General features: G+C 45.5%; 2 protein-coding genes across 2 annotated transcripts in view; both read right to left on the minus strand.

Moving 5' to 3' along the window:
* GNAL (G protein subunit alpha L) overlaps window positions 1-27,242 on the minus strand; it is a 39,301-nt gene that overhangs the window by 9,494 nt on the left and 2,565 nt on the right. Inside the window, exons 2-5 of the mRNA XM_034642140.1 lie at window positions 2,174-2,228; window positions 1,007-1,080; window positions 435-493; window positions 8-128 (exon numbers count right to left, since the gene is read on the minus strand). Of these exons, the coding sequence (XP_034498031.1) occupies window positions 8-128; window positions 435-492 (179 nt within the window). The 5' untranslated portion in view covers window position 493; window positions 1,007-1,080; window positions 2,174-2,228. The remainder of the gene's footprint in view (window positions 1-7; window positions 129-434; window positions 494-1,006; window positions 1,081-2,173; window positions 2,229-27,242) is intronic.
* On the minus strand, window positions 8,357-11,056 carry CHMP1B (charged multivesicular body protein 1B). Its single transcript, XM_002929430.4, has one exon. It carries the CDS (start codon window positions 10,933-10,935, stop codon window positions 10,336-10,338), a length of 600 nt encoding a protein of 199 aa, XP_002929476.1. The 5' UTR covers window positions 10,936-11,056; the 3' UTR covers window positions 8,357-10,335.

The following is a 27,242-nucleotide window of genomic DNA, read 5'->3' on the forward strand; positions in this document are numbered from 1 at the left end:
TTATCACCTGTTGTTCCAGATGCTTTCGAAGAGGTCCAGGGACTCTCGGAGCCTGTTGGTGTTGTTGTCTTCCCGGATCACCATGTTGTAGCTGCTGCAGGCCGCGACATAAATGATAGCCGTGACGTCTTCGTGGGAGAAGAGAGAGGGGGAAGCGTCTCCGTTAGACAGAAAGCCACTGTGTGGTCGCGATAAAGCCCACATCTAACTGCTACTCATCCCACCCCCGATCATGAGAATGCCTTAAGGAAGTGCTGTGTGTTTCCCTAATGTCCCCATATGAGCCAATGCTAAATGTAAAGTTGGACGCTTCGATTCTGGCTGAGATTCCCATTTAAGGCATGGAAGAGAGGATCGAATTCAGAGCTGCTTCAGTGCAGTAGCAGGAATGAGCTAAGAACTCATCTCTATTGTTGAGAAAGCAGAGCAATCACCGTTAAAGCACTGGATCCATTTTCTTCTCTCGTCCCTCTGGCCACCGACGTCAAACATGCTGTGGAGGAACATCGGGACACAATCATGTGAGGCGAGACCCCCTCTGTGTCTCTCCTCTGCCACGGCCCCCGGCCGGTGGCACCGTTCCCTGTGTGGCCGCGGCACACGGCTCCTCCCGCTCTGAGGTTCCGATCACTGCCGGGCCCAGGAGTCCATACCCCGTTGTTTCTTGGGGTCACAGCCCTCACCCTGTAGTCACCAGGCTGGGCTTCATGGGGCACCCCCCTTCCTGAGTGGCCGCTCTGGACCTACCCAAACATCACTGCACAGTTGTCACCTCAGGTGGCCCTGGCTCCCACCGTCCTCCTGACCCTAAACTTACTGCATGCCCTTTAGGGCCACAGTGTGTGTATGGACTTATCCAGAAGGGCAGTGAGGCACATTTGGGATGACTGAAGGCCCAGGGCCCACGGGCAGAAGGCCAGGCTCCCTGACCCTGTTAGGGCCCCAGCAGGCGGCCAGGGGGGCGTCCGGCACCCCGTCTCCGGCAGGCCTGCTCTCAACGACTTACTGAAAGTTTACTTTGTCCACTTGGAATCGGGTCTCGAAAATCCCTGATGTCAGGACTCTGCACCTGAGAAGGTCCTGAGAACAAGAAGATAAACCAAGTGGCATCACTGTTCTCCTTCAGAAGGAAAGCGCTGAACGCCACTGCAATAACCAGGTTTTTCAAATAATCATTTCTTCCAATTGGGAGAGAGACAATACTACTTAAAAAGTCAGACAGATACTCTGCCCCCCCCACCCCCGCACCCTCCAAAGCAGAAAGTTACAATTAATGTACTGGTTTGGTCTTAGAGACATAATAGCTGTGCTTTTATTTTCTTTAGGAATTTTTTTCTTTTTTTAATCACTTCTGCACTTGTCCCAGGGCATCCTGTCCTAGGCGCAGCTGACGGGAGGCTCGATTGCTCTGTCGGATTATTTTGAGCTCTTGGGGTCAGCCTCACAGAGATGCGGATTTGGGGAGAGAGGAGCTCAGGCTTCCAGGGGAGGCAGAGAAGAGACAGCCACCAGGAAGAGCCCACAGCCAAGGCCCTCCAGGGGACACAGACAAGGGGGGGGTGTCAGAGAGGCAGTTTGAATGGAGCACCCCAGCTTCCTTGGAGTTCACTAGCTCTAGAGGGGTCTGGGGGCTCCTAAGCTGAGCAATTCAGGGGGATCCGAGTCTTTGTAGATGCCTGATGGCCAAAGGTTCCAGGGGCCACAGAAGGTCCCTCCCTGCTACTTACAAATGGGCAGCGGGGCACTTTCATCCAGCGCAACCCAAAGACCACGCTGTGCGTCACACCTGGAGAGCATGCCTGCGGTATGTGCCCCAGGCCAGGGCCTGCAGTGGAATGGAAGAGTGGCTGAAGTTGGAGAAGCAAAGGTTGAGCTTTTTGTGGACAGCTCCAAGAGGAATGGGAATTGCGCGTTCCTATTCCGCAGATTAAATTATTTCCATATTGGCAGTTTAGAAATCTAGTACAGTTTAGGGAGCTCAGTCAGGGGCCAAATCACAGGGCACAGTAAATACACCCTGTGCACACGCAGGGACAGTGGGCACAACTGCAGGAAGTAGCTGTTTTATAGATTTTGCCCCTTAATCCATTTACAAAGCCCCAGTGAGTAACAGTGAGCATCCCTCTCATCTCTCCAAGTTCAAGCAGGTGGCTGCGGACTCTGCCTCACATACCTGGTCTGTGGGTGTGTAGTCCACCAAACTGACGCTGTCGATTCTCTCCAGGAAGCTGAAAAGAAAGCCAGCACATGCTCAGAAGTGTTCTCGGTAGCTTTCTCCTGGGCGGTGGGCCACGGGGATGGGACAGTCACAGGAGCACAGGAGGGCAGGGGCAGGTGGGGGAACTGGGGTGCGTTCTGCCCTTCTTCCCCAAGTATGTGCCTGCCTAGACAGCATACCATTCCTGACTGAGGGGCTAAGGCTGCATTTCCTTTTCCTTTTTTTTTACCTCTGCCTTCCCTCTTCCCTCTTTTTTTTTTTTTTTTAAGATTTCATTTATTTATTCGACAGAGATAGAGATAGCCAGTGAGAGAGGGAGCACAAGCAGGGGGAGTGGGAGAGGAAGAAGCAGGCTCACAGCAGAGGAGCCTGATGTGGGGCTCGATCCCATAACGCCAGGATCACGCCCTGAGCTGAAGGCAGACGCTTAACCGCTGTGCCACCCAGGTGCCCCTTCCCTCTTCCCTCTTGACCACAGTTGGGGGTGAGGGGGTGCTCAGATATTGGGAAGGGGCACGGGGCTTCCTTCAAGGCTAAGCTAGTAGCAGAAGGCCATGTTGCAGTGTAAATACAACGTGGGTGATCAGAGATGTTCCTTTAGTGCAGGGAGTTCCTAATAAGATCTGAAAGTCATGCGTGAGTGTACGCGTGTCAGCAGGCTTCATCTGGTGAGCTCACCTGGAGAACACACGATGTGGGGGGGAGACGAGCGTGGAGGGAAAGGAAGTCACATTGTATCTGCATGTGGAGGAAGACGGGGACGCACTTGCTGTCCTTCTCACAGAGAGGCCGCCCTGGCCATCTCAGCTGAAATTGCCAGGCCAACCACACTTTATTTTTCTACGTGGCACTTGCCACGGCCTGACATGATTCACATTCACTTGCTTACGTTTATTATCTATTTCTTCCTCCAAAATGCAAGACCCACGGGGCAAGTCTGTGTCTTGTTGGCCCAGGTGTCCCCAGCACCTAGCACAGGCCTGGTCCCTGAATCCTTGTTCGATGAATGAATGTCTGCTCCCCCTCGTCCTCCCGCAGCTGGAAGAGGTAAAGTGAGCAGGTGGCTGAGAGGCCCAGGCCATAGTGGACACTGCGGAGATTTCCAAGACACAGGAGGACATGGGGACTGGTGAGCTGGTGAGAAGGACTACCTCTGGAGACAGAGTGGGCAGCAAGGGCTTCAAAGCAAAGGAGAATGTATAGGAGAGGGAGGGCTTTGAGTGGCCCCTGGTCTCCTGGCTGTGGGTGAGGTTCCAGCCCTGGGGAGAGTGAATGTGCCTCAGACTAAAGGGACACGGCCAACTTCCTTGCCTGCCCCACTCAGCATGGTTTGGGTTCCTTTGCTGAAGTAAAGTGATGATGGGCCTTCCTCTAATGCGCTAATGCTTGTGGGTGTTTGCACAGTGCCAGACAGGTGTCACCTCCCATCTCCACATGCTGCCTCCACCAGCCTGCATGGCAGGCCCATGAGATGCTTCCAGCATGGGCAAGAGGGAGGCCAAAGACACATTAAGATCACTTAATTCCCTTGGCCATTGTATCTCCTTCCTCCTGAAGAGCTAAAGATTGCCCCCAGTGGTCCAGGATGGTGGCCTGGTGCTGGGGTGACATTTTGGCGGCCCTTCATCCATGCACCCTTGTGCACAAGGCCCAGCAGCTCCACAACCAAGGCCTCCCTTAGAGCTGCAACAGAGGCGCCCCCCCGGTGCCGCTAAGCCTCAAGCAGAATACAGGAAGGGGCAAGAGTGGGTCCGCGGGCGGTAGGGATTTCCTGTCAGAGACAGTAAGTGGCAGGAGGACCGCACCAGGAATGAGGTCATTTCAGCCATGGTGGTGGTGGGTGGGTCTGTGACGGCACCGCCTGCCGTGGGAGTTGTCGGAGAGTCATCTGCCCCTGGAGAAGGACTGCAGAACCATGGCCCAGTGGTAAGGCAGCGGAGAAGCCACACGGACCGTGATCTGCCTGGGGCCTCTCTGGAGTGGGTGCCGTGAGCCACGGTGGGTGCTCCTGCGTGCCCACCAGAAGGTGGGTGAAGTGGCTGGGGGCAGAGCTAGTTCCCGAGGGGGAGGAGTTTGGACAGAGTGCAGACAACCCTGCAAGTGCCACAGGAGGGGCCCCCCTGGGAGCTGGGGAAACGTGGGAGGCCCCAGGGAGGGGCCTGGCTTGCCTGAGGCCTGTAGTTTGGCTCAGTCCTTGGTGGCCTTGAATTTGGCGGAGTGGAGAGCGCCTCCGAAGAACTCAGTGAGTTCCCGACCATCTAGCAGGAAAGGGGCAGAAAGACTCTGTGACGGAGTGAGAGAGTTTGCAGCTCCGGAAAAGGGGGCTCTGGTCTGTAGCCCAGACAACCAGGTGGGTCTGGTGGGGAGATGAGCTGCTTCCCTGACACTGTGCAGGATACCCTAATTTGATTCAGAGATGGTCTGTCCTCTTGGCAGGAGCCATATAATACTGAACACGTGATACAGAAACCAATCATCTCCAAATAAAGGGGCTAGAAAATTAAATTAAATATGGAGCCTTTGGCTATAGTTAGAGTTTAGGAAGCAACCAGTTTCAAACAGGATGCACACAGGTTGGAGGTAGGTGGGTGAATTGGTTCAGATGGTAATAACTAGTGTAAGTAGAAACAATGAAATGTGGTTAAAAAATACATCAAAAGTTCTTGATAATGTGATTAAAGACTGCCTTCCAAAGGAAGCGGTGGGAGTACCTTATGGAATGTTATTAAAAATAAGCAGTTCGGAGATGCCAATGACAAAGGCAAAGATGTCAAGTTTGTTCCCATCCCTAATCTCCAGGATGGATATTCAAAGTTCCTTCCGGCTCTGATACTTAATGATCTGAGACCCCAGAGGCATCACTGAACATTTCCATGAGTCCCTTCTGCATCGTTACTGATGCTGAATTGTATTGTGAGTTCATGCATTTCAAATTTGTGCCGCGAAAATAAAATGTGAAAATTCCCCCCTGAATGTGAATGTGTCCCCCAGTTCTTTGAAAGACTCTCTAAGGCATAAAGGAATGAAAGAGAAATCTATAGTAGTCGATTTCTGCCAGGCTCTTGCCTTAGTCTTTGGTTCAATCAGTGTATTTTCCAGCATGTTTTAGAAGTGCTTAAAATTGGAGCTCCAAGGATAGTATCTAGAGAGAGATGAATTTTAAAAGGGTCTTCTAGGGGCACCTGGGTGGCACAGCGGTTAAGCGTCTGCCTTCGGCTCAGGGCGTGATCCCGGCGTTATGGGATCGAGCCCCACATCAGGCTTTTCCACTATGAGCCTGCTTCTTCCTCTCCCACTCCCCCTGCTTGTGTTCCCTCTCTCGCTGGCTGTCTCTATCTCTGTTGAATAAATAAATAAAATCTTAAAAAAAATAAATAAAAGGGTCTTCTAAATCATACATAGAATTTTGTATGACTACATTTTAAAGGGTTAGTAAAATTGTCTTCTTAAATATGCCACGGCCTCTCTAATGGAAAAATTAACCAGATTTAAGAATCAAACTTGGAGACAGTTCACTCACACTAGATACAGAGTTGCAAGACAATACCGAGCTGTAATTATAAAAAGTCACCATAATGATACGGACTCTGTAAAACAATAGTTAAAAAGCAATTTACTTCGATTTCCCCATTATTTCCTGCTACAGCTGAGGGTATTCATGTTTGCAGAAACATTTTTATTCTTGTCATTTAGATCCCCCTTCTGCTTGACTGGCACAAAACAGCCGTTCATCTGCGGTCTGCTACCCCACTAAAATGACTCAAAAGTCACAGAGTCCTTATGCCCATGGCGTAGATCATGAAGGGGGACAAGGGATCATGAAAAGATGAAAACCATTCTGTTAAATACCTTTAAACAATGAGATCTGAGAAAAAGCACCAACCAAATGTAATTAAAAAGTATCCGTAATTATTTTGTTTGTGAAAATGTAGCAAGTTGGAACTCTGTCAAAGCTTAGTAAGAAACTTCTCTCCCGTTACTGAAATTTACTTCCTGATGCTAATATACATGATCTAAAACTACTGTGGAGGAGAAAAATATTACTGATACGGTGACAAAGTACCGGGCAGTTGTGACCTGCGGCGGGTTACGATCCAGGCTACTTAGAAGAGGGTTCTCAGACCAGCAGCAGCAGCACCTGCAGACCTTGGGAATGAGGATTTGCAGCTGAGCTGTATCCGCAGGTGGTTGTGAACCGCAGTGTCCCCAGCGACTCAGTGATCCTTGTGTATGTCAACGATCACGGAACACCCTTCCTCTCCGTTTTTCCTGCCACCTTGCTCCTTCCTCTCCGTTTTTCCTGCCACCTTGCTCTAGGCTCTAGCTCGCTTCACCGGGATGATATAGTTTGATGACTCACGCTCCTCCTCCCTTCCGCAGGGTAAAGTTCATATTTTCAGCCTGGCTTCCAAACCCTTCCCTACCTGTCCAATCTCTTCACTCTTTTTGATGTCTTGACGTTGAACAAGTCCTCCACTCCTTTCAAATCCCCGTATGCCTTTGGGCCTCTCCGACCTTTGTGTAATTCCCACCTCTTTCCTTGAAGCCCCAGATTCAACCCTACCTCTTGCTAAGAAGCCAGTTCTAACCACCACTGACCTGATTCCAAATTCTCTATTTAATGTTCACAATTTGATTAGCATGGGCTACTGCCTTATACTGACTTACTCCCTTCTTAAAAAAGTCAAGGTATAAAGAACTTCCTGTGTGTCAAGTGCGCTAATCTTAAATGTTCATCTTGATGACTTTGTAACATTTGTATACACTCATGTCCATTTTTCTCTTTACGCGTATGGTTTATCTACCTAACTGTACTGAGGACTGTTTAAGGCAGAAGTGTGTCTTTTTTTCCTTTTCTCTAGAAAGAAGCCCCAGATAGCCAACATCTGATATACTTTATTCTGAATCTTTTACTGTATTCAGTCATTCTGAATAAAAACTGCTGAGCTGTTTGTCCTGCTACGTTCAAGAGGGTGGGAGGATGTGTAAACCCCAAAGGAGCGAATATTTCAATTAGGGGAAATGCTCTGAAGGAAAAGGACACGGTGCTTCCGAGGAGACACAACAGGGCTCTGGCCAAGTGCCCACTGCACCCCCTTTACCACACACTGTGTACGTTGTCATTAGCTCTAGGCATGATCACGGGTGAGAGCCCTAAGGGAGCTATGCATTCACTCCAGGGACACAACCAGGAGCGAACTGAGCTGGGGACCACACCAGGCCCAGTGACCGTGACAAAGGCAGACATTGTCTTACCATCTAGTTGTAGAAAAACAAACCCAGCTAAACCAGGCAGGTATTTTACTAATGCGTTAGTTGATTAAAAAAAAAAAATTACAAGTGGCTATTCATCAGTTTATTCAATGTCCCCTGGCTTGCAGCTTTTTTGCCGATAGTACTGAAGGCCTTGAGCTTTGGATTTTGGCGATAGAAAAGCCTCCTAGAGAATGGCATGCATATTACAAAGGAAGCATCTAGAACACAAGGTCCCTCGCTTCTGCTTTATGATGTGAAATTTTGTTTGGCTAGCTTGAGACTCTGTTCAGTTACTAAGGTTATCAAACTGGTGCTTATTTTAGGTGGCTCTTTGCCAAATCCAGGACACAGGGTAGGCACATGGTGGACAGGACTCAGCATGCCTCCATCTGAAGGGCACACATATGCATTAACAGTTCCAGAAGAAACAGCTTTAGTCAGACTTTTGCAGTTGCGCACCTATTAGCTGAACTGAAATTACTAGTTCATAAAATAAAAGTATGTTCCAAATCCATGTTAAAACTGTGCATGTGAAGGCAGAAAATAAAAAAGGAGAAATAAAAGACAAAATTGTATTAGTAGCTGTATGGAAGATCAACTGGAACCTCGGCACGTTTGAGCCTTTTGTAAATAATATCTATCATTAGCCCAGGTTAGTTTCAAGATGAGGAAGAATCTTGTTACAATGAAGAAACTATTATGGCAAAGAAGTAATAGCTAGGGTTTCGAGAAATATACATGGAAATTCCATGTTAACAAAACAGAAATTAATGTGGTAAGGGGGAGTCTGGAAAAATACCAGGCTTTCTGAATCAAATCTACCTCTGAATACTTATTTTTAAACAGTTTTTTAAACAGGATGCACACTCACATGCAGTAACATGCAGTTTAAAATGATTTATTTGACCAACTTCTGTGGCTTACATTTCAGCATTTCATCAACTGCAAAAGTGAGGAAATAATTCATGGGCCTGGTATGCTTTTGAAAATATTTATGGTTCATAAAAATGTACATTCATATAGTTTGAAATGAACATATTTTAAGAAAGTTCAAGCATATACAAGCATTGTTTAATCTCACAAAATATATTAATTTTGTTGGGCATATCTGCACTATAAAAGGGTCTTTAACTTACCAAAGGATTTGACACTAGCTATAGTTTAAGTTGTAATTATTTTTTCCAGTCTAAAGAGGGGTTACAACTCATGCTATACTCACATAGCTTTTTCTGTGCAACCATGTGGATGAGAAGAGACACCAAAAGGGGAGAGTTCTAGAAAGAAGATATAGGGCAGACAATCGACAGGTGTCCCTTATGGAAGACTTTGGAACAACACCCAGTCAGCTGTAAAGACACTTAAATATGAGGGTCAGTCCTCATCTGCATATACCTGTTTTGTTTTGTTTTTTTTTTTGAACACACTCATTCATACTGGAAAATGTAATAGTGACTATTTGGTCATGAATCTTTCAAAGGGCTTGAAAAAGTCCCTGTAAGTATCTTCTGAAACACTGGAATTCTTTTATGGGGAAATCTTCCAGTGAAGGAAAAGGGGGAATTTCAAACGTCCTTAAGTATTTGACTTAGATTAATATACTCGCCAAGGAATAAGTAAGTTGCTGTTCTCCATGTTTGGAGTCTATGAGAAAGTGGTGGCTACAGGCTTTACTACGCAGCCAGAGAATACACACTGCTGTTCCAGAAAGACGAAAGGCAGCACAGATGGAGGGTCAAGCCTGCTGTCCCATTCTCCATCTTTCCCTCTTCCCAGACTTCCAGCTGGCTGCACGTATATTTAAGTTATTTGCATGGCTAAGAAAACCATCCAACTTGTATTTCTAAGGTTTTTCTCAACAAGTTGTTGCTTTAAAAGAAAATAATAAATGCAAATAATTAGAACTTAAAAAGCAGTCCTAATTTTATATCTATTTTTGGTTATTAACAATTAAAGAAAACCTACAAACACACCGCCTCAGGGTTTTCTCAAACCAATCAACAGTTCTTTGGCAATGTTAGAGGAATATGACTGCCATGCTAATTAACATACTTTATGACAAGTCTAATTAAAGTGTTGAAATAGGAAAACAAACTAGAAATGTGTTCAAGATGTTCATTTGAAACTGTCATGTTCAACCGTATCTTTTGAAAAAGTCTTTAGTATGTGAAAATATAAAAGAGCAGTTTTTCCTCATAATAAATGAAATTATGTGGCGTTTTTTCCAGTTATAAAAGGATAACTACCACATAAAAATTTGTGGAACATAAACAGTAACACAGTATTATGCAGAAGGCCCTACCATGATTTTAGTATAAGTTATGAGAACAGATAATATAACAGTAGTCTGGATGTGATGGCAAAGAAAAAAAAAATACAGAGAAACAGCACTGTCCCTAAAGTTGAATGAGGTGTTGATAGCCCTGTAATCAATCTAAGTAATCATTCTCCTCTCTTTCATTTTTATGCACCACCTGTCAATTCTAGATATTACCAATTACACTAAATTAAAAAAAAGTTCCATTTTGATAAATTCAGGCAGAAAACTGAATACACGGAACAAGAGTTTTGACCAAATTTTTGAAAAAGATTCATACACACCAAATTAACTAGTTCTGTTAAGAGGCAGCTATAAAAATACACATCACAAGCTATACGGAACTTGAAAATCCAGTTAAGATGGAGGAAGCCTGGAATTTCTTAGTGTATCCGAAGAGCACTGTAAACCCAAAGGTAGAAGCATCTTAAGTTAAGCGCATTTCAGCATTCTGGCATGTTCAGTTTCTACTGTTTAATATCTCACTAACATACAGAGCATTTCGGAAGGTGGCTACGGCCAGGAAACCTCAGAATGGGTTCTGTCGTCACACCTGATCCCGCAGGCGGGCCAGTCTCTGGGATAGTTCATCTTGCTCGGCGGAAGCCACGCTGGTGCCCACGGAGCCGGTCTGCCCCTGCGGCAGCTCCATGTTGAGGTCTAGGCCAGCCTCGTCTGCCATTTCCTGGAGCAGCATATCCACTTGGTTCTGGGGCGTGGTCAGCGTAGTCGTGCTGCTCATCGTGTCTTCCATTTGCTGCGTCTGGACGTCCAGCGTCTCAAACTGGTGCTCAAATTTGTCCATCAAAGCTGAGATCTTCTCCAGATTCATAGTCTTCAACGTCGCATCCATCGACTTAACCACACCGGCCATCGACTTGGTCACCTTGCCCATCGTCACCGCCGTCTGGACTCTGGCAGCCACGGCATCGACCCGCGCACTCATTCTCAAGAAATTCACCGCCTGGTTCTTCTGGCGAATGGCGTTTTCGGCGTGTATCCTCGCCACTTCCATGTTGCCCTTCTGAATGGCCTTTTTAATCTTGGCCTTTTCGGCCTTTTCCTCCTTGTCGCATTTTTTGGCACTCCTGCTGAGTTCTTTGGCGGCGAACTTTAGGTTGAACAGGTGTTTCTCCATGTTGGACATAGCCGGATGGCTCCTTCGGGTCGGTGGCCAGGGCCAAAACGAGCTCCGAAGAAGGAAAAAGAAACAGGTCCGCTCCCGGCCGCCGCTCCTTTGTTTTGGTCCCACTTCCTGTTTCTACGGCGCGCGGCGCAGACGGTGACGTCAGAGCCCGGCGCCGGGGCGGGGCCTGCAGGAGGCGGGGCCTGCAGGAGGCGGGGGATGGGGGGGGCCTGCGGAACCCAGAGGCCCAGGAGGCGCCCCCGGAGGCGGGGCTCGGGCCGGACCATGCAGACGCGGCCGGGTTGCGCCGGACGTTGCGGGTGTAGCTTATGGCGCTTGCTCTCCACCCCCAGTTTCAAAAGCATTTAAGCATTAGTAAATTCACGAAGACTGGTGTCCACGCACGCTTGGGAACCTATCTATTGAAGTAGGCAGGCTATGTCCAGAGCTACACGTAAAAACGATCTCTGACTCCAAACTGGCAGGCCTTAAGGTATCTGGGAAAACGTCTGAAAACCGGCAAACCGTCAAGTAGGTTTGCAGACTAATGCTTGCTTTATTTGCACGGGTAACTGCCACTTTCTCAGGGGAACCTGAAACCGTGGATCATTAATTCGTTGACAAAACAAAACAGAAGTTGCATCATTGAGTTGCTTGGGGTATTCTGATACCCTTTTACTGCAGTGGGTGAAGACACCTTCCCAACCGTGGACCACCGTTTTCATACTGTAGCTTTAAGTTCAGCTTATAGATGTATTGCCAGAAACTATCATCCAAAAATCCTTGTGTGGTTTAGTAATAAAAGGACCCATCTTTTGCTGACACAATTCTATCTATTTGATGCTTTATAAATATCCAAGGAACTTCACTCACATTTCAGTTTGACAGGCTACGTTGTCATTTTAAATCATGCAGGCAGAGAGTGGTGAGGTTTTGGGACCCACACCCACTGGCATACATCAGAACTGTCACTATGTATTATACTCTTTAAAAACTCAGGCTTTCTAATGGCAGCAATGTGTGCTGTAGTTTTTTTGTTTTAGAAAGATTCCTCAGGTACAGGCAATAACAAAATATAAGAAGGCCCAACCTGCCCTAATGAGCTAGGTTGAAGATGAACACTGAGAGCTAATTCTGTTTAGAGAGAATTTTAATCAGGTGTCTTGCCGTCCCTTTCCTGTGGTAACTTGCCAATAGTCTTGAACCACAAAATAAAGGAGTGCTGGCGTCACATGCATCTTCCAAAAACACAGTACTGATTATATCACTCCTTTGCTCCAAAACCTGGGCATAAACGCTGAACTTCTCTAGGAGACATATGGGTCCCCACCTTTTTTCCTTTCCTTCTTCCCCTATGTGCCAGTCAAACCAGACTGAAGCATGGAAGTCTAGGGTCATTTGCGTCATTTGATCAGTGGGGAGAATGAGGTACGCTCGAAGCTCCCCCCTCTGCATATACTGCCCCTGCTGCCTGGGCTTACACCCCATGCATCTCTGCCTGTTGGGATCCTGCCCTTTCTCAAAAGCCACCTTCTCCATGAAGCCTCCCAGGGGCCCCTTCCTCTGTGCTGTCCCTGTACTCTGTATCTCCGCCCTAGCACACAGGACATAACTCCCGATTTGGGGGTCTCTGGGTTCAGGGCACCTACTATATTCTGAACCACATGGAAGCAGAGAACAACCTTATTCCTTTCCCTCCAAGGAACCCAGCCATCTCTCTGCACATAGCAGGCACTGAGTTCAAAAAGCCTTGCTGAATTGAATTGTGGTTGAGAGAAGCTCGAACATTATCTTCGTTAGCGCCATATCCAAGATTACTTTTTTTGCCTCGAGTAGTAGAACTCTTTCTTTACATGAGACACTGCTAGAGACAATATGAAAAGCAAATAAAAGGGAATAAATCAGTTTGCAGTGGGGATAGAGGGCCTACGTCTCCTTCTCAGCTTGCCCTCCACCCCAACAACCCACCCTCCCTTTCCTTTTTGGGTTCCTTGCTGCTAGCAAAGCGGTTCCTTGACATGTTCCATAGTTTGCCTAATGACAAATACTAACTAGGCGAGAGGTTCTGGAATTTAATTACGAGAAACTCTGATAGATGAGGATGATGAGGATAACGAACACTGATTAAGTACTAATATGCCAGGCACTGTTCTAGACACTTTACATGAATAAGCTCATCTCATCCTCATGAACCCTATGGGGTGGATACTACTAACACTTCCGATTTACTGCTCGGGAAACCGAAGCACAGAGAGCTAAGCAACTGGCCTGAGACCACACATCTGCTAAGCGTTAGAAATAAGATTCTATGGGGGCACCTGGGTGGCGCAGTCGTTAAGCGTCTGCCTTCGGCTCAGGGCGTGATCCCGGCGTTATGGGATCGAGCCCTACGTCGGGCTCCTCCGCTGGGAGCCTGCTTCTTCCTCTCCCACTCCCCCTGCTTGTGTTCCCTCTCTCGCTGGCTGTTTCTCTCTGTCAAATGAATAAATAAAATCTTTCAAAAAAAATAAGATTCTATGGATACAGCGAGACCAGTAGTAAAATAAGGCGGAGTCCAATCAGTTAACAAGAATAAAAGAGTAATCATCTTTGGCGTAAAAGGAGATGGTGATTAAGCTGTTCTTTTGAGAAGATTGAGGAATTGCACTGACTGCGAGGTTAATGTGACCTAAGTAAGGTGATAAAAGCAATTAACATGGCCTGACGCTACAGTCACTGATGGATGGCAAGTCTCCTCTCTGGGCTGGGGTGGACTTCCAGAAGCCAAATTTTCAGGTATCAGGACAGCCTGGAACATGGAAGAGGCCAACCTCACCTTTGGCCAGTGCTCCTCCCCTCCCTCCCCCTGAGCTCAGGGGTAGCAGCCCCCAGGCCCCATCCCCTTCTCTCCCCTATCAATACCCCAGCCATCCCCATTGTGTTCAGTATGACCTATAGCTAACACTCTCACTTCTACCCTTCTAGAGCAAGGTTTCCTTCCACGCTCCAGTATCCCCAACTGTCTCCCAACACTGGAGAATTTGGGGTGCCAGACTGTTTGGCAACTCCTTCCACTGACTGAACTCTCAGTCCTAACCTCTAAAACCTACTCATCCTACTTCTTAAATGGCACCTCTGTTCATCCAGTTATTCCAGCCACATTCTTAGGAATAATCCTGGACAACTCCCTACTATGTTCTGTTGCTAAGTTTTTCCATTCTTTACATTCCATCAAGGGTGAAAACCTTCAGGGTCTGTTTTTGACTAGCATACTTTCTTTTTTTGTGTATCTAGCAAAGGGGAGATTATTTTGAGTTTATGAAAGACTATCAAAGGAAACTTTGGTCCTATGGCAATTCTGACTGCACGTGAGAATCTTCCGGACTCAATTCATGGTGCAAAGAAAGAATACAGATCTTCCTTGATTTACAAATATGCTACATCTCAAAAAACCCAGTGTAAGTTGAAAATATCCTAATTTGAAAATGCATTTAGTACACCTAACCTATTGAACATTATAGCTGAGCCTCGGCAACCTTAAACACGCTCAGAAGACTTCCATTAGTCTCTAGTTGGGCCAAATTATCTAACACAAAGCCTATTTTATGATCAAGCATTGACTATCTCATGTAATTGACCGAGTACTGTACTGAAAGTGACAAACACAATGGCTTATGGGCACAGAATGGTTGTAAGTGTACTACCCTTGTGAGCACATGGCTGTCTGGGAGCTGTGTCACTGCTGCTGCCTAGCCTTTCTGGACAGGAGCTTACTGCACACCGCTAACCAAGGGTAAGGTCCAAATTCCAAATTCCAAGTATGGTTTCTACTGATGTGTATTGTTTCCACACCGTTGTAAAGTCGAAAAGTTGTAGCTGAAGTATTGTAAGTCCGGGACCCTCTATATACAGTTTACAACCCTGGGACTAGTCAGACCTTCTGCGGTAGTAACACCACCTTAAAACACCCGCAGCCAAAGTCGAAACGTTCTTCTTAGGGACTGTAAGAAAATTTTGATTAGAGTACAGACATTTCTAGAAAGCTGCGGGTCAAACCAGTTAATTATTTTTATCATAAAATGAAGAAGAAAAATATGTTTTAATTTGGCTCCTATGGCCTATTCTTTTTCTTTCTTCCTTTGAACCAATACAAATGTTTTAACTTGAGATATTTAAGCAGGACATACAGCTTGATTTCACTGGAAAAGAGTCATTTGCTAAATCTAAAGACATTCCAAAATAAAAGAAGGAACTAAATACACATGAAAATAGTTTTATTGCTTCTCACAGGTAGTTTTCCAGTAGTTTTGAAATGTTACGCCTTGAATTCTCTTTTAGAACTCTGACTCACTCACCACAATTTGTATCTATGTATATATCTGTGATTTGCTCAGTAGCAGCCTGTCCTTTTAGATCTTTCCATGGTGACATTTTGGTTCTTGACCTCATACTTGGTACTGATTAACCTCTGGGACACACAGATGCTTAGTAAATTTCTGTTGAAAGTATGAATGCCTCCAAAGAAAACAGCACTGGATATATACCCACTTGGTGACCATTTCAAGTACTACATTACATTCTTATATGTTACTCTATATATTACATATATAATTGTTTCTATTCCTTTTTAATTTCGGAACACAACTATAATTTAGACCTCCAAGAGTCCTCAAACCTTGGGATATTGCAAAGTCATTGTACCTCACATTATGCTAACGTGATGTCAAGGTTTGAAAGATGAGAACAAGAAAGAGTTAGAAAAGTTGCACTTGAGTGGGCTTCCACATTACTGTGCGAGCAGACTGGTGATATCTGGGTTATTGGTTCTCATGGTGGCATAGGGAGTTAACACTCTTATGAGTATCTGAATTCCCTATGTCCTGATGGTCTAATTTGGCATCTATGACTGTATTAACAGAGGGATTCTCCTGTTTCTTCTCTACACTGAGTAACTTACCAATTTGATGACAGGCTAAAGATTAAATCTAGATACTCCTGGCCTTTAAGAATGGTCCAGGATTACTTTTGTTGCTGAGTAATGCATCGATTACCTTGTTCTAGATGTTCACAGAACTGGGGGGCTCCATATGCCTTCCCAGTCCTCCTTGAAACAAGGAAAGATCCAGATTTAGGAAAAATCGATGGCACTTATTCTTTTTTTAAAAAAGTAGTCTCTAGGGGTGCCTGGGTGGCACAGCGGTTAAGCATCTGCCCTCGGCTCAGGGCGTGATCCCGGCGTTATGGGATCGAGCCCCACATCAGGCTCCTCCGCTATGAGCCTGCTTCTTCCTCTCCCACTACCCCTGCTTTTGTTCCCTCTCTTGCTGGCTGTCTCTATCTCTGTCAAATAAATACATAAAATCTTTAAAAAAAAAAAGAAAGATGGCTTTTCACTGATATCACAGATTCTAATTATTATGTGATCAGTGTGGTCTGGTGTAAGAAAGATATGTAATTCTAACCACCGACAGTAGTAATAATTCTAACTACTATTCCAAGGGAGGCTTTTTCTTTCTCCCTGTTTTTTTGATGTGTTATCCAAGGGCAGCTTCCCTACTTGCTAAATTCAATTTAAAGGCTTTAATTAAATTTCTTGATATCGTGAACACATTCTCGTTTACTGGGAGGAGGGGAGTGGTTGTACAATGTACTGCTACGGTATACAGTTTTCTCTGAGATGGTGGACACGTCTGCCCTAAAGGAGGCCATGTAGTAGCAACCATCCATATTTCATTCCTTTTAGCGGCTGAATAATATTCCATTGTATGGGCACACCACATTTTGTTTCTCCATTCATCGTTTTTCTTGTTTCCACTTTCTGGCTATTTTGAATAGATATCGTGCCTTGATCTGAGCTTTCCAGTGAAACTGATTCTGTATACATGAGAATGGTGACTGTGAATGGTAGAGAACACAGAGAAGGAAAAGTTATAAAAGTCCATTCATTTAAGGGCGCCTGGGTGGCACAGCGGTTAAGCATCTGCCTTCGGCTCAAGGCGTGATCCCGGCGTTATGGGATCGAGCCCCACATCAGGCTCCTCCGCTATGAGCCTGCTTCTTCCTCTCCCACTCCCCCTGCTTGTGTTCCCTCTCTCGCTGGCTGTCTCTATCTCTGTCGAATAAATACATAAAATCTTTAAAAAAAAATCCATTCATTTAACAACTATTTCTGACCACCTACTATGAGGCAGGCATGGTTACCACGTACAGTGGTAAGCAACAATTCCATGTGAGCAGTCAATAATGGCACGTGAACCATCCATAAGAAAGAGTTTTAAAAACTCGATTAGATTTATTATTCATTCAACACATATTTAATGAGTCGTTACGGTGTCAGGCTCTGCATGGAGAAAAGTAACTCAAAATGCCACGGAAACAACCTCTGATAAAATTACCTGCTAACTTCTGTGGCAATTCTTTTTTAGAGATATTAAAGACATATTTTCAGCATCTCTGAGAATCATATTTTCAATCAGTGTTTTGCCTTTGCATTTCTGTTCTTCTCTTTTCTCTCTTAAACTGATTTAAAAAGGAAGCATGTGCAAAATGTGAAGTGTTGTAAGTCTTATACTGAATGCTTCCCGCAGCATAACTACTGTCACCACACTCAGTTCGCGTGCGCAGACGAACCAGAATGCACTGTATAGGGCCAGGAACGTGAGCTTCAATCAAGCAACCGTTCCCCACGTTTTAATGGAGTCTCTCCCCCGCCTTGGAATTAAATAGAAAAGGTCCTGAAATTAGGAAATCCCAATGATCGGCAGTCTCCAGATTAATTTTACTGAGGCGTCCAAGTTCAGATCTAACAAGCTAGTTGCAACAGGGGATCTCGAGTTAAAGTGCATTTGAAATGCATGACTCAGCGGTGTTTTGCTTGTTCACAGTGGCCCAGCCATCTCTATAATCACTTTCAGGACGTTTTCATCACTCTGAAAGGAAACCTGATACCCGTCAGGCAGTCACTCCTCAACCGCCCCCCTCACCCTCCATCAGCCTTATGCAACCCTAATCTACTTTCTGGCTCTGTATGTCTGGCCTGGGCATTTCACAGCAACGGAATCATACAACATGTGGCCTGCTGTGTCTGCCTTCTTTCACTGAGCATAATGTTTCCAAGGTTCTTCCCTGTTTGGGTTTCATCCCTTTTCGTAGCTAGATAACAATCCAGTGTATAGACAGACCACACTTTGCAGATCCATTCATCAACTGATGGGCATTTGGCTTGTCGGCTCTTATGGATAATGCTGCTGTGAACATTCGTCTTGAAGTTTTTGTATGGATGTATGTTTTCAATTCTCTTGAATATGTATCTGGGAGTGCAATTGCTGGGTCACGTGGGAGCACCGTGATTAACTTTTTGTGGCTCTGCTGGACTGTCTTCTGAAACAGCTGTACCATTTCATATTCCCACCAGCAATATCTGAGGGTTCCGATCTCTCCACATTCTTGCCAATATTTGGTTTCGTTTGACTTTTCAATTACAGCCCTCCTAGTCGCTGTTAAGGGGTATCTCATTATGGTTTTGATTTGCATTTCCCAATGGCTAATGCTGTTGAACATCTTCTCAGAGCTCACTGGTCATTTACATATCTTATTGGGGAAATGTCTGTTCTGATCTTTGCTTGTTCTAAAATTGATGAAAGCATGAATATTAAAATTATTTAACCTTTTATTACTGAGCTGTAGGAGTTATTTATATATTCTGGATACAAGTCCCTTAAAAGATACATGATTTATAAATTGATTCCCCCTTCTCTGGGTTGTCTTTTCACTTCCTTGAACCATGAGGACCTCTATAAAAAAACCTGGCTTTCATCTGCAAACTATGTTCATGGTATGAATTGGATGGAAATGGAAGGTAGATGAGAGTGGCTTCAGAAGCTGAGGAAATGGGTGCCCTTGTGAAAATCCACTTATTTATGAGCTTAGGGCCAGGGCTCATCATCTTTACAATCTAGCATCTCGTGGCGCCTGACACACATTTGAAGCTCACATAATGTTGAGGTTTTAACCTAGCATAGTCTCTCACACCCTTAGGCTTAAGATTTGAAATCCTGGGGGTGCCTGGGTGGCTCAGTTGTTAAGCATCTGCCTTCGGCTCAGGGCGTGGTCCCAGCATTCTGGGATGGAGTCCCACATCAGGCTCCTCTGCTGGGAGCCTGCTTCTTCCTCTCCCACTCCCCCTGCTTGTGTTCCCTCTTTTGCTGACTGTCTCTCTGTCAAATAAATAAAATCTTTAAAAAAAAAAAAGATTTGAAATCCTGGATAAATCAAGTCATATTATGGCGTGATGTAGTCCTGTATAATCTTAGGCCATTCTGTTTCCTCCTCTCTGGGTTAGTGTGAGGATGAATTTGTTACCTTGTGCAATGTGCATAGAACAGCGCCCACCTGGTGAATTTCTGCAACTATGAGCTAGCTATCTTGCAGCTACACTTGGAAGCTTAGAAATCCGGGACACACATGTAAGTCTCTCTGAACCCGTACACTTCGTTCATACTCATATTTAGTGGTTTTCAATCTGAGGTCCTTGGGGTCCTTGGAAGTGTTTCAAAGAATTCGGCAAACACTCAGAGAATTGTAATAAAAACGCTCCTACAGGCAAATGTCTTATGTGGCATATTATAATGTGTGCAGTACCATGGATGTGTTAACTTGTACTGCTATGTAATTTATTTTTCTGTAGACTTCTGATCACATCTGTACACATGTCTATCCCTCCCCTACATTTTATTATGACACATTTCAAACATACAAATTGAAATAATTTTATAGTGGATGCTTGAACACCCACCATCTAGATTTTGCCATACATGATTTTACCATACTTAAAAAAAATCACATATCTATCTATCTACCTTACTTTTGATGCATTTCAAAGAAATTGCAGACAGCAATTCACTTCTTCCTAAATACTTCAGCACACAGATCTTTGTCTAGACATCAGTATTTGTTCACAGTTTTTTTCCGTTGGGGTAAAATTGAGGTCCAAAGAAGCACAGCTCTTGAGTGTACCTTTGCTGAGTTTTGACACATGTGAACACTTGTGCACCCCAGCTCCTAGCAAGCTGTTATGCACATATTTTCCACGTCTTGCAGCCGTGCTGCTGTTTGGCAGGAAGGCTGTAGGAGGGCACTGGCCATCGTCCAGACGGCGCGGCCCCTGACCCTCAGTATAGCCACGAAGGTAAGTTCCCACAGGACTCGGACTCTGCGGCGGCCCGCGGCATCACAGCCCGCCCCATGCTGAGCCCAGGCTCTTGTCACACAGCAACTGTCACGTCACCGCAGGTGAAAATGTGGCACGGAATAGAATTCCGTCTTAAAGACTATCTTTGTGCATTTAAAAGTTAAAAGACCAAAACATTTACGTGTCTATCAGACTTTGCATTTATGTTTAGAAATGTGAGGAGGCTGCTAGGAACTCAACTTGGAAGAGAATGTCTTACTCTTCTTTTCACATTTGGCATCATTTAACTTAAAATGATTCTTGTGATTACAAAGCAAATTAGAAAAACCAAACAACCCTGGTTTTGCTCCTATTTGCTGTTACTCATCTACGTAAACCAGAGTATTCCCACACACCCTTTCCCCAGCAGCAAGAAACTGGACGGTGAGCTCTAGTGAAAGACTCAGCTGTCATCTATGAGCACTGGGTTTCAATTCTGTTTTTGTCCAAATGGCCACATGGATCTTATATGAAGTAAATGTGACCCATGTGAACATCTAAAATAAATTTCTGTCTAATAAGATACCACTTTGGTTTGATATATTTATTCCAATAAAATATGACTTTGGTTTGGTATTTGAGGCAAATTGCATTGGTCCTGCTGCTACAACTTTGGAAACTAGACTAAGTCTTTATTCAAACAATTTTTTAAAATTTTATGTATTTAAAAAAAAGATTTTATTTATTTGAGAGAGAGAGAGCACGAGCAAGGGGGAAGGGCAGAGGGAGAAGCTGACTCCCCACCAAGCAGGGAGCCTGATGCAGGGCTTGATCCCCGGACCCTGGGACATGACCTGAGCCGAAGGCAGACACTTAACTGTCTCGTCTGAACCACCCAGATGCCCACTGGCCTTAGTCTTTAAATTGGGCCCTGTGGAGTATTCCTTGTCACCAACTGAGCCACCGAAAGGAGCACGGAAGAGGCTAAGGGTGACGCGCCGGGCTCCTCACTGCTGCTGACCCCTCCTCACTACTGGCACCCCCCACAGGACACTGTTTGACAAGGGTTCTATTTCTAAGAAACAATTGGCAAAATACAGCCCTAAGGCAGCAACAACATTATTATTATTTACTATATATAGTTCAAAGGCTTGATTTTCACAGCCCTCGAAACGAATCTAACAATATCTAGGGGATGGGAAACAACAGAAACTAGTGTGAGTTGCTGGAAGGGACAGGACTTGTAGCCCCATGGCAGCATCGTCTCTTTATAGGAAGCCCGATTCAATGAGGTGACGTGTGGGAACCCACCAGGATTCTCCACCCACAGGAGTAGTTTTCTGAAAGATTTAAAAAATTTGTTTACACAGGTGAAAAATAGGAAAAAAAAATACCTATTGGTCTCTGATCCTGATTCCTGGCACAGAGCTTCTGAAACCCTTGTAAATTCCTTTTTTTTTTTTTTTTTTAAGATTTTATTTATTTCACAGAGAGAGAGAGAGAGAGCGCACAAGCAGGGAGAGCGAGAGCAGCAGGCAGAGGGACAGGGAGAAACAGGGTCCCCACGGAGCAGGGAGCCCGACTTGGGGCTTAGTCCCTGGACCCTGAGATCATGACCCAAGCCAAAGGCAGACGCTTAATGACTGAGCCACGCAGACGCCCCCCGCCTTTGTAAATTCCTAAGTGGGAAGAGCACTAGAGGCGTCTTCTCTTCTGATATTTCGTCTTTGACCCCCGTTCCTGACACTAGCTCTTAAATCTCTTGTACCTTCCTGTGTGACAGGAGCATCCTTTGTTTTAATGAGGTGACTCCGGGTGGGCTCCTGGATGCGCCCGGTCACAGCAAGGACCAAGCCATCATTAGAAGCTTGGAACTTCCGGCTCCCCGCTATCCCACCCTCCAGGAAGGGGAGAGGGCCGGAGTTAAGGATAGATCAGGCCTACATGACGGAGCCTCCATAAGGATGGGGTTTGGAGAGCTTCCAGGTTGGTGAATGCGGGCAAGCACCAGGAGATGACACATCCCAGCTCCATGGGGACAGACGCTCCGGGGCTCGAGACCCTCCCTGACCTCACCCTGCACACTCTTCACGAGCCTTCTCATCTGTATCCTTTACCGTCGGCTTGGACAGACCAGCAAATGTAAACTCAGTGTCCCTGAGTTCTGTGAGTTGTAGGGCAGAAGCTGTACACAGCCGATCGCTTGAGACTGGGGGCAAGCTCATGGGACCGAGCCCTTGACCTGTGGCAGGTGGACAGCCTCAGAACCAAGCCGAATGGAGGACACCCAGCTGGTGTCGAGGTGAACTGCCTGGTGTGGGAAAACACCTCCCACACCCGCTGTCAGACGTGTTGTGAGTGTGGTCGAGGGGAAGCACGAAGGAGACACGGGCGGAGGGGGGTAGGCTACCTGCTCACACGGAGGCACGTGTGTCACACAAGCCCCCTTCAAAATTCCTTCCCAGGGCAAGGGTTCCAAACGAGCATGGGAGAAATGGATCAAAGCAGGGGCTGACCGACTTATTCTGAGATATCTGGTCTAACTACTTTGTCCTGACACTAAATTTATTCTTCATACCTCAAAAAAAAAAAAAGTGGCGTATACGGTCTATAAACAGCAGCATTTCCAATTCTGCAGATCAAGAAAATAACTCTGACAACAGATCCGGCTCAAGAGGAAGGTCAAAGTGAGAGGAGAATGTTTATGTGCCCCAGGCGGTCGAGTATACGTTTAATGAGTTGACTAGTACATAGTAACATACACATTTTAAATTACAGTTTCTCTTATTTTAAAATGACCTGGAAAAAAAAATCAACTTTGAAATTGAAACTTCATTTTTGCTAATAATTTCCTGATTGTCCCGAAAGCTTAGATTCTGGGACTTGGGAGCCATGGGAACCAAACTGCGCTGGAGAGTAAATGCGGGAAACAAACTCCTGACAGATGGCCAAAGGCAGACGGGGACGCAGAAGAAAATCATTGTGCCTTTCTCAGGACTCTTCTTTCTGGAATATTCTCTCTCTTTGAGAGTATTCTGAAACCAATTAGTCAAACGGGTGCACCCCTAGAAGTGCTTATCACGTAAACAATTGGTGCAAAGCCCAAGAATGGACACTGTGAGCTGTGGAGTTTCAAGTTACATTAAGCAAAGGCTGATTTTATAAACCTGTTCTGAAGATTCAATTTTCTCTGATTTTCTTTCTCCCAAAATAGCTGTTTCCATGACTACATAATCACTTATTATTAGGACTTAGAGGAAATGCATTTTGGGGGATAATGCAGTAGAGATTGTCTTTTAATTTTCACAGTGGGAACCGGGCACTTCTGGATAAAATATAATCTCTGGTGATTTGCACAGCTGGCTCGGTGCTTCAAAGACACTCATTTTCCCCCAAAGTACAATACTTGATCCTCAGTTATAATGACTGTTCCCATACTCCTCTAGTCAGGGCTGACTGCCCCACCTTACCACACCCTCTGCTCAAGGATGTGGGGGTGGCCACTGACTGGACCTGTGAGCCCCGGGGACAGCAGGTGAGGCCACAGCCAGAGGCAGGCCGCCTGGCCTTTAGCAAAACTGATCTCTCTGTTTGCTCTGGGATCTGGCCTGCAGATTACAGCATGCACCTGCTGTCAGGATCCAGGGATAAGAAAAGACAGGGAAAGCAAAGTTGAAATGGCCGGACAGCAGGAACAGAAGAGCTGGTCCCCACAGTGCCTTTGACTCAACAGTGGTTTCCCAGAGAGACTCAGAAAAAATTCCCCTTTTCTTGAAATAGCCTGAGCAAGTTTCCACTCCTTGCATGATAAATGGTATAATAAAGATCACCATAGCCTTTTTCATTTGTATACCATAGGCGCTTTATAATTCACGGGCTCCCGTTTGCTTGTATGTGTTTGCAGATTTGGAGAGGCATGCATTTGTGACTGATGGGGCCCTTAGACAAAGCAGGCCTTGTAAACGCAGGTAAAGGCTTTCCTCTGTCGTTGACAAGAGGACCCCCGGCTCAGCAAGGACACGGTCCCCCCCCGCAGCCAATCTTGACCCATCGTTTCTCCTGCCCTGAATCCCTCCCTCCTCCGTAATCTTCCTTTTTTTTTTTAGATTGAGATATAATTCATATCACATATGTTTTACATAACATAAAATTCACCAGTTTGAATTACACACTCCAGTGGTTTTTAGTACAGTCACAAGGTTGTACAACTATCAATGCTATCCTATTCAGAATATTCCCATTGTCCCCGAAAGAAATCCTATACCCATTAGCAGTCACTCTCCATTTCCCCTGTCCCCAAGGCCTCTGGCCATCAGTAACCTATTTTCTGTTTCTGTGGATTTGCCTAAACTGGACATTTCATAGAAACTGAATCATATAATATGTGGCCTTTTGTGCCTGGATTCTTTCACCTAATATAATGTTTTCAAGGTTCATTTATGTGGTAGCATGAATCAGTGCTTCATTCCTTTTCATTCCAAATAATATTCCATCGTGTGAAGGCTCCTGTTTTGCGTATCCATTCATCATTCGATGGACATTTTGGTGGTTTGCACTCTTTGGTTCTTGTGAATAATGCTGGCATGGACATCTGTGTTTGAGTTTTTGTGTGGATGTAGGTTTTCCCCCTATATTTTATTTATTTATTTGACACAGAGAGAGACAGAGCACAAGCATGGGGAGTGGCAGAGGGAGAGGGAGAAGCAGGTTCCCCGCTGAGCAGGGAGCCCCACGCGGGGGCCTGATTCCCAGATCCTGAGATCATGACCTGAGCCGAAGGCAGAGGCTTAACTGCCTGAGCCACCCAGGCGCCCCTGGGTGTATGTTTTTTAATTCTCTTGAGTGAATATCCAGGAGTGGAACTGCCGGGAGCCTCTGTGCATAAGCTTTTAAGGAACGGCCCGACATTCCCAGGCTCCTCGTCAGCACCCCTGCCTTAATAGAATTTCAGCATCACTGAGAAGCTCCTCTTCCCCAGAATATTCTCCTGGTTTCTGCTATGGAAGAAATTACTTTAATGGAGCTTAGAATTATTCCCTTCATAATAAGCGTTATGGTTCAAAATGCAATCCTTCCCCGCTGAGCAGGGAGCCCCACGCGGGGGCCTGATTCCCAGATCCTGAGATCATGACCTGAGCCGAAGGCAGAGGCTTAACTGCCTGAGCCACCCAGGCGCCCCTGGGTGTATGTTTTTTAATTCTCTTGAGTGAATATCCAGGAGTGGAACTGCCGGGAGCCTCTGTGCATAAGCTTTTAAGGAACGGCCCGACATTCCCAGGCTCCTCGTCAGCACCCCTGCCTTAATAGAATTTCAGCATCACTGAGAAGCTCCTCTTCCCCAGAATATTCTCCTGGTTTCTGCTATGGAAGAAATTACTTTAATGGAGCTTAGAATTATTCCCTTCATAATAAGCGTTATGGTTCAAAATGCAATCCTGTTGAGCAATGGAACATAGTGACTTACACTCACACCAAGATGTAAGTCAGATCTTTTCTCAGAGCAATTTTGATGCGAGGAAGAAAGAAAATATGTCAGAACACTGGGGATCTGCAAGGGGGAAGAAGGAGGCCACAGAGCCTGTATCTGGGGTAGGCTGTGAATTTTTAAAGGGTCAGGCCAGCTTTTCCTATCAGTACCACAGTGAATCCTATTTTGCTAATCCTTTTATTTCAAATAGCACCTACTGAACACTGACTTCACGAGAGAACATTCACCTGGACGTTTAAGGAGGAATAAGACACATTCCCTGAGGAATTAAAAATTGAGTGGGTTGGGGGGCGCCTGGGTGGCACAGCGGTTGGGCGTCTGCCTTCAGCTCAGGGCGTGATCCCGGCGTTATGGGATCGAGCCCCACATCAGGCTCCTCTGCTGTGAGCCTGCTTCTTCCTCCCCCCTCCCCCGCTTGTGTTCCCTCTCTCGCTCGCTATCTCTATCTCTGTCAAATAAATTAATAAAATCTTTAAAAAAAATAAAAATAAAAAAAATAAAAATCGAGTGGGTTGGACAAGATGGCTTGAGTATTGTGGTCTCAGGGTTTTCCTCTGAGGTCACGTCCCTTCACTGGGTTAATGCTGACATGTCCTATCTTTTATTGGAGGGATGCCGATGACTGGTGGAGGCAGCTTGTAGTTCTTTAATATCTAATTTGGCAACATAAAATTTGGTAGCCCTATGTTGGTCTAACAAATGTTACTGCAATATTCCTTGTTTTTTAAAATCCCTCACCCCACCTCAAAATCTGAGTTCAGAGATAAAAACAATAGTTATTAAGAGACAAAGGTTATTGATCCAACTCGATTCCCACGTGTATTAAAGTGGATAAAGAAAGCAATGTGGCAGCAGTCAGGATTAAATTAGATCGCGAGGTCTAGGTGGGGAATTGCTTTAGGCCCAGAATTAAGAAAGCACAGCTGCTTTCGTGCCTCGTTCTTGAGAGTCTGGGAGGGAGTCCTGACCTCAGTGCGAGGCAGTGTGTGCCCCCTGTCCTTGGTAATCTAGAAGGATGGACCCCAAGGAGTGCCAGACCTTGGCTCTGTGCCACCGATTTCCCAGAAGCTATGATCGTGTGCGCAGTGGTTGACCTCTCTGGTCCTCAGATTCCAACTGGTGACAGCAAGAGCTGATCTGGGGCTCACGGGCACTACTTTGAGGACTTTGGAGATAGACGTATTTAATTCTACGAGAGCCGTGGGAGAATTGTCCCCATGAGTTGGCCCAGACTCTGACACGACTGTCGGGAGCAGAGCCGACATCTGAATCCTAACTGCCTGTTGTCAAGGCTCATACCTCTTCTTCCTTTTAAAAAATTTATATTTGCATATTCTACGTTAAATTAAGCCATTCATTCTGTCACTGGAGCGGTGTGAGAATAAATTGTTTCTTTTTTTTTAAGAAAGAGAAATTCCTAATTTGATACTAAGTAGCACTGTGGTGCTCAAGAAATACTGGAAAAGGACAATAAAGCACATATTCCCATCAACGTAAAACGCCAGTGTAAGTGGATTTAATATTATTATGAGCTGTGCTTGAAATTCCCATTGCTAGCATTAACTTAGGATATCCTTCCCGTCTCTACAACACCGCTGTGGCTTTTTTTTTTTTTTTAAGATTTTATTTATTTATTTGACAGAGATAGAGACAGCCAGTGAGAGAGGGAACATAGGCAGGGGGAGTGGGAGA

Source organism: Ailuropoda melanoleuca, chromosome 14 (assembly GCF_002007445.2).
Source record: "Ailuropoda melanoleuca isolate Jingjing chromosome 14, ASM200744v2, whole genome shotgun sequence".
NCBI classification, from domain to species: Eukaryota; Metazoa; Chordata; class Mammalia; order Carnivora; family Ursidae; genus Ailuropoda; species Ailuropoda melanoleuca.